Source organism: Cynoglossus semilaevis, chromosome 10 (genome assembly GCF_000523025.1).
Source record: "Cynoglossus semilaevis isolate Cse_v1.0 chromosome 10, Cse_v1.0, whole genome shotgun sequence".
NCBI lineage: Eukaryota > Metazoa > Chordata > Actinopteri > Pleuronectiformes > Cynoglossidae > Cynoglossus > Cynoglossus semilaevis.
The window spans coordinates 19,687,430-19,695,497 of NC_024316.1; the positions used below are offsets into that span (position 1 = coordinate 19,687,430).

The following is an 8,068-nucleotide window of genomic DNA, read 5'->3' on the forward strand; positions in this document are numbered from 1 at the left end:
CCATAGTACTCTGAACAATAGTACTCTGAACCATAGTACTCTGAACCATAGTACTCTGAACAATAGTACTCTGAACAATAGTACTCTGAACAATAGTACTCTGAACAATAGTACTCTGAACAATAGTACTCTGAACAATAGTACTCTGAACAATAGTACTCTGAACAATAGTACTCTGAACAATAGTACTCTGAACAATAGTACTCTGAACAATAGTACTCTGAACAATAGTACTCTGAACAATAGTACTCTGAACAATAGTACAGAGTAGAGTTGATGAAAACAGAGGAAGATCTTTTTACTGACTGATCTTTTCATGAACACACTGATGTGTGTGTGTGTGTGTGTGTGAGTTCTTCATTTATCGTCCGTTTCTCTCCTTTGTTTTCGTCAGATTGGTAAAGACCGGAGTCTGACCTACGACCCCTGCTGTGTCAGTTACTTTTCCAAGGGTGAATATATAGTGATGGGGGGGTCGGACAGACAGGCGTCCCTCTACACCAAGGATGGCGTGCGCCTCGCTACCATCGGAGAGCAGAACGCCTGGGTGTGGACGTGTCAGGTCAAACCTGACTCCAACTTTGTGGTGGGTTCAACCAGAGTCAGTCTGTAGTTTGATTCCACACTGACACCTGTAACTTTAGAGTTCTTCATCCTGATCTGAGAAGGTGGAGAATCAGCGGTCGGCAGGTTCTCTCACTGCTGCTGATGCTGATGATGCTACTGTTACTGCTGCTGTTGCTCTAGCAGCAGCAGCAGTAACAGCAGCGGCAGTAACAGCAGCATCAGCAGCAGCATCAGCAGCAGTAACATCAGCATCAGCAGCAGCATCAGCATCAGCATCATCAGCAGTAGTAACATCAGCATCAGCAGCAGCATCAGCAGCAGCATCAGCATCAGCATCAGCATCAGCATCAGCATCAGCATCAGCATCATCAGCAGTAGTAACATCAGCATCAGCAGCAGCATCAGCATCAGCAGTAACAGCAGCAGCAGTAACAGCAGCAGTAACATCATCATCAGAAGCATCAGCAGCAGCAGCATCAGCAGCAGTAACAGCAGCAGCAACAGTCATTTCTCACTCCCAGTCTTTTCTTAGACGTGCTAACAGATGTGCTAACAGACGTGCTAACAGACGTGCTAACAGACGTGCTAACAGGATGTCCTGATGTCCTGATGTCTCCTGCAGGTGCTGGGCTGCCAGGACGGGACCATCGCCTGCTACCAGCTGATCTTCAGCACAGTCCACGGTCTGTACAAGGACCGCTACGCCTACAGAGACAGCATGACCGACGTCATCGTCCAACATCTCATCACTGAACAGAAAGGTACGGTTTTCTGACCAACGGGAAACTTCACACCTGAGTCACCACGACGATCTTCAGTCTCTTCAGTTTGTCTTTTCACCAGTGGGTTAGAGTTAGAAGGTTTGGACCAAAGTGTTTCTGTTCAACTAAAACAGGCTCAGAATCAGGAGTCCTGCAGAACCAGACCGGTCCAGACCGGTCCAGATCAGTCCAGATCAGTCCAGATCAGGAAGATGTGTTAGTTCCCTTTGTTTCAAACCTGCAGTGATTCTGGAGAAGATTCTGGAGAAGATTCTGGAGAAGATTCTGGACCGTATGGTTGACATAAAACCTGGAGATTGTCTTCCAGTTAGATTGATTCATTTGAACCTGGTTTCATGATTAATTCATCAGATTAATCAGATTAATTCAGATGAATCATCAGATGTTTAGCAGTAAAAAGACTGGGCTCTGTCTGCTCAGGTTTGGTCAGAGGAGTTGAGCCCACAGCCTACTGTTTGACCCCCACCTACTCTTTTATCTCCCTCCACCCAAGTGAGGATCAAATGTCGAGAACTGGTCAAGAAGATCGCCATCTACAGGAACCGTCTGGCCATCCAGCTGCCTGAGAAGATCCTCATCTACGAGCTCTACTCCGACGACTCCTCAGACATGCACTATCGGATCAAGGAGAAGATCTGCAGGAAGTTTGAATGCAACCTGCTGGTGGTCTGCTCCCTGCACCTCATCCTGTGTCAGGTACGACACCAGGGGGCAGCAGAGTTGACCTAAAGTACACTCTGCTGAGCATTAGTGTCAGAGATGACTAAGGATTTATATGTCTGTGTGTGTGTGGGGGGGGGGGGGGGGGTGGGGGGGGGCGGTTCTTTTCTGTTTCCTCTTCACACTCCTCAGTGTGATTGGACCTCCCTCACATGAGTCACATGACCTGATGAAGTGGAGCAGACAGTCAGTCTTCATACAACAGACTGCACAAGAGTCTAAAGACGGTTTGGAGGTTTATTACCCCGACGGAGGCAGAATGAGTCAGTGGTGAAGTTTTCACTGCTGCCCCAGAGAAACCACACAGTGAACTAACACTGTCCTAACAGTGTCCTAACACTGTTAGGACACTGTCCTAACAGTGTTAGGACACTGTCAGGACACTGTTAGGATAGTGTTAGGACAGTGTTAGGACAGTGTCCTAACACTGTCCTAACAGTTAGGACACTGTCCTAACACTGTTAGGACACTGTCCTAACAGTGTTAGGACCGTGTCCTAACTGTTAGGACAGTGTTAGGACACTGTTAGGACACTGTTAGGACAATGTTAGGACAGTGTTAGGACAGTGTCCTAACAGTGTCCTAACAGCATCAGGACACTGTCCTAATGCTGTCCTAACACTGTCCTAACACTGTTAGGACACTGTCCTAACAGTGTCAGGACAGTGTTAGGACAGTGTTAGGACGGTGTTAGGACAGTGTCCTAACACTGTCCTAACACTGTTAGGACACTGTCCTAACAGTGTTAGGACAGTGTCCTAACTGTTAGGACAGTGTTAGGACACTGTCCTGACACTGTCCTAACACTGTCCTAACATTGTCCTAACAGTGTCCTAACAGTGTCCTGACAGTGTCCTAACACTGTTAGGACACTGTTAGGACACTGTCCTAATGCTGTCCTAACACTGTCCTAACACTGTCCTAACACTGTCCTAACAGTGTCCTGACAGTGTTAGGACAATGTTAGGACACTGTCCTAACATTGTCCTAACAGTGTCCTGACAGTGTTGGAAATGGGAGAAAGTGAAACGGGTGACTTGTCCAAGTAGGTGGAAGGAGCATTTTAGTTTTGCTTAAAAATGTCCAACAGAACAAACAAAAACAAAGAGGACTCTGAACTTCTCTCCACTAAGAAAAAAGAAAAGAAAACACAGGGTTCTGACCTGAAGCCTTAATGAAAAAAAGGAGAAAATGTTTTGAACAAGAACTTCTCACTCCTCCGTTCTGCTGCTTCATACCTGCAGTCAAAGAAGTCTGCCACCTGTTGGTTTAAATATCTGCCCTCCACCAATCACGTGATGGTCACGTGATGGTCACGTGATGGTCACGTGATGGTCACGTGATGGTCACGTGATGGTCAAATCAAACCCACACACACTGACAGACATGTCAGGCACCAGACAGAACCACCACAGCCTGTCTGTGTCAGGTCAAGCTGTGGTTCGTGTCCCCCGTGTCGCTCTCTCTCTCTGACACAGTCTCCTCCTCTTCACCTCCTCGTCTGTGCTGCAGGAGAAGCGTCTCCAGTGTCTGTCCTTCACCAGCGTCAGGGAGAAGGAGTGGGTGATGGAGTCTCTGATCCGCTACATCAAGGTCATCGGTGGGCCGCCAGGAAGAGAGGGTCTGCTGGTGGGCTTGAAGAACGGAGCTGTGAGTGTTGAGTTAACACGTGAACAGACATTAGGGAATTCCTCCTCCTCCTCCAGTCTGTTGTGTTGGTTATTGTGACTGATGTGGTTGTGTTCTCACCTGAAGATCCTGAAGATCTTTGTCGACAACCCGTTTCCCATCACACTGCTGAAGCTGTCGACCTCAGTACGCTGTCTGGACATGAGCGCCTCCCGCAGTAAACTGGCGGTAGTGGACGAGCACAACACTCTGTTGGTCTACGACATCAACAGTAAAGAGCTGCTGTTCCAGGTCGGTGGACAAAACTGTGGCCACCGGTGGTTTTCATGTACACTGGGGCCTCCAGATACCACTGTGTGGCGCTGTCTCCCTCTCTGGTTATTTTACCCATTTTTATAACAATAATATAAAATGTTTTCCTAATTATTATTATTTCATATTATCAATATATTTGTTTATATCTATATTTTTGATGTTTAGATGGGGGAGATTTTAATTTAATTTATTAATAGTACATTTCTGGGGGCTGGAACTAATTACTTGTTTGTTTGTTTTTTTGTTATTTTTAATGTTAAAAATGGAATCAAGATACAAGCGGATTGATATACGAGTGGGTACCACAGTACTGTGTACACACAGGTACTTTACTCATGTACTACTGCAGGGTTCACACCCCCTCCTCCTCCTCCTCCTCCTCCTCCTCCTCCTCCTCCTCGTCTGTGCAGGAGCCTAATGCTAACAGCGTAGCCTGGAACACACAGTGCGAGGACATGCTGTGCTTCTCTGGTAACGGTTACCTCAACATCAAGGCCAGCAACTTCCCAGTGCACCAGCAGAAGATGCAGGGCTTCATGGTGGGCTACAACGGCTCCAAGATCTTCTGTCTCTACGTCTACTCCATGTCGGCCGTGGAGGTTCCTCAGGTGAGGGTCCTGTCGTCAGGAGCGGCTCCGTCATCAAGGAGGCGTTGATTCAACAGCTGTGTTGTCGTTGTCAGTCGGCACCGATGTACCAGTACCTGGAGAGGAAGATGTTCAAGGAGGCCTATCAGATCGCCTGCCTTGGAGTGACAGACGGTGACTGGAGGAACCTGGCCACGGAAGCCCTGGAAGGACTGGACTTTGACACAGCAAAGAAGGTCAGTCCTGGACACGGGGTTCTGATCCGCTCCGGGTCTTGAACCCATTCAGTGTCGAGACTCAACTCCATGTGATTCACAATTTATTTTGTTCTCGAGTCTTTTTAACAAAATGAGTCACAACCAGTGTTTTTAGGCACACCGCCACCTACTGTACTAGAGTGTGTAGTGTCATGGTATGACCAGTGACTCCTTACACCTTGATGCGTGATTCATTTTTATTTGAACCGATGAGAACTGTTAGGCATTTGTGTCGATTTGTAACCGATTTGAGGATTCATTCTTGTTTAAACAAAACTGTAAATTTGATCTGAATCAGTAGATTTAAAGGAGGAGATGAGGTCGTTGAAAGGTCGTTCACAGGTCGTTCACAGGTTGTTCACAGGTCGTTCACAGGTCGTTTAAAGGTCCTTCACAGGTTGTTCACAGGTCGTTCACCGGTCGTTCACAGGTCGTTCACAGGTCCTAAAGTAAAACGACCACTGTATTCATTATAAAAATGTCTTTTTAAACATTGTTGTCATGAAAGATAAATGATGGACTGTATCTGAGGACGACTCACTGAACCACAGCAGGTGGGAAATTAACAGAGAAGAAGAAGAAACATTTAGATACATTTTATATATATTTTATATATATATATATTTTCCTCTTCTTTTGGTGCAGACGTCTGTGGTAATGTTGTTTTGACTTTTTCTTCTTCCTTGGTAACAGGCCTTCATTAGAATCAGAGACCTGCGATACCTGGAGCTCATCAACAGCATCGAGGTAAAGACCACACCATGGCAGGAGGATCTTTTTAATCTGGTGTGTTATTGTGGAGTGAACCAGGTGAGTGTCTGTGTTGACTGACCTGCAGGAGAGGAAGAAACGAGGTGAGAGCGACAACGACCTCTTCCTGGCGGACGTCTGTGCCTACCAGGGCAAATTCCACGAGGCGGCCAAACTCTACAAACGCAGCGGCCACGAGTCCCGGGCCTTGAGCATGTACACGGACCTGAGGATGTTTGACTTTGCTAAGGTGACAACAACAGTCAGCATTCACCTGTTCACATATAGAAACTGTAGATGTTCCACAGAAGGAGACTCTGTTTTTGACAAGGTTCTAGATCAGTTTGAATTGATTTGATTCAAATGTTCTGTGTTTGTCCTCCGTGGTCCAGGACCCCGTACTGCTCTGGGACCCTGTGGTCGGGAGCCTCAGCTTTACCAACTTTACAATGTTTGGCTCTGAGAAACTGTTTTCTTTCAACAATCTTTTCTTTCGCAGGAGTTTGTCGGAGCGACGGACCCGAAGAGTTCTCGGATTCTGATGAGTAAGCAGGCGGACTGGGCTAAGAGCAGCAGAGAGCCGCGGGCGGCCGCGGAGATGTACCTGTCAGCTGGAGAACACCTCCAAGCTATAGACATCATCGGAGAGCACGGCTGGGCCGACATGTAGGTTCAACACAGTCACCTGTTTTAAAATGGGTTTTTTATGTCACTACATGAAAATGTTTTTTTTTTAAGATTGTTTTAATGCTTTGATTTCTGTAATGTTTTAAATGATCGATGACTTGAAATGCAGCTAACATTTATCAGACGCAGACGCAGTCATCAGAAGATCCAGCCGTAGGTTCATGACCCCTGATGTAGGAGGTCAGATTATGGGATGTCCAGAGTCTCTCACAGCTTTACTAAAGTACTAATGTAGTACTTCCCGTGTACAGAGTATTCAGTAACAGACAGTTGACTTTCTGTGAGCGTTCACACACTGGTGTCTGTTCTGTCTGTCCAAACTCTACACTGACATCTGGTCCCACTGGTGGGTTGGACCTGCATTAATAGATCCCACATGTGGCCAGAGTCGGCGCTCAGCTGGTCACCCCCCCCTCACCCCCCAGCTGATGCGCGTTGTGTTTTAAACGTCCTTCTCTCCTCACCTCCAGGCTGATTGACATCGCTCGTAAACTGGACAAGGCCGAACGTGAGCCGCTGGGAAAGTGTGCGCTGTATTTCAAGAAGCTGAAGCAGCACGGCTACGCCTCGGAGACCTACTCCAAGATGGGGGACCTGCAAGCCCTGCTGCAGCTGCATGTGGAAACACGGCACTGGGAGGAGGTCTGACACTCACCTGCTCGGCTAATCCTGACCCTGTATAGGAATCATATATCCTAGCATTTCTCACCACAGATGGCGCTGTGTTTAAGAAACAGCTGTGGATTTCAGGAATGTGGAAAATAATAACAATAATAATAATCATAATAATGTGGGTTTGGAAACCAGAAACATCTGACGTAGAAACCACAGTTTCTGTAGACTGAACACTGTAGACTGAACACTGTAGACTGAACACTGTAGACTGAACACTGTAGACTGAACACTGTAGACTGAACACTGTAGACTGAACACTGTAGACTGAACACTGTAGACTGAACACTGTAGACTGAGGACTGTAGACTGAACACTGTAGACTGAGGACTGTAGACTGAACACTGTAGACTGAGGACTGTAGACTGAACACTGTAGACTGAGGACTGTAGACTGAACACTGTAGACTGAGGACTGTAGACTGAAGATTGTAGACTGCAGACCTCAGCTGTGTCTTCTGGTTGTTGTTGTTGTTGTAATGATGGAGGAGCAGAGTGGGTGAGGTCTAGGTTAGGGAGACTCACCAGTGGGGGTGGACACACACACAGATCACAGACCATATGGTTTCAACTCTCAGCTCTCACTTGATTCTCAAACAAAGTGTTTCTTTAAATGACTTTAAGGCGTGCAGGCCTGGAACACACACACACACACACCATCACACACACACACACACACACACACTCTACTGGTGTGTGATTTTTTTGGTAGGTTCTGCTGTAGGACATTTAGCTTCATCAGTCACTATGACAAGCAAATATGTCGGTGGGGGGGGGGGGGGGGGGGGGGTTTTTTTTTTTATGTCTTTAAATCAAAGTCGTAGCTCAGACGTCTGTTAATCTTTTTTTTTCTTTGTCAGAAACTCTTTGTTCTGTAACTCGTCATTATTGTTAATAATTTTCCCATGATCCCACACTGCAGTCTGTTGATGACCATGAATGAGAAGGTTACCACGGTGTGACCAGTGACCAGTGACCAGTGTTGGTTTCTCTCTGGTAGGCCTTCTCCCTGGTGGACAAACACCCTCAGTACAGGAACCAGGTCTTCGTTCCTTACGCTCAGTGGTTGGCTGAGAACGACCGCTTCGAGGAGGCACAGAAAG

The 8,068-nt window shown here is 46.9% G+C and overlaps 1 protein-coding gene across 1 annotated transcript in view; it reads left to right on the forward strand.

Annotated features, from left to right (window-relative positions):
- The window catches only part of ift122 (intraflagellar transport 122 homolog (Chlamydomonas)), a 19,045-nt gene that overhangs the window by 4,368 nt on the left and 6,609 nt on the right, over positions 1–8,068 (forward strand). The window contains 12 exon segments of the mRNA XM_025059021.1: positions 395–586; positions 1,190–1,328; positions 1,843–2,045; positions 3,582–3,719; positions 3,825–3,989; positions 4,424–4,621; positions 4,696–4,836; positions 5,551–5,604; positions 5,696–5,857; positions 6,107–6,273; positions 6,765–6,936; positions 7,966–8,066. Of these exon segments, the coding sequence (XP_024914789.1) occupies positions 395–586; positions 1,190–1,328; positions 1,843–2,045; positions 3,582–3,719; positions 3,825–3,989; positions 4,424–4,621; positions 4,696–4,836; positions 5,551–5,604; positions 5,696–5,857; positions 6,107–6,273; positions 6,765–6,936; positions 7,966–8,066 (1,832 nt within the window).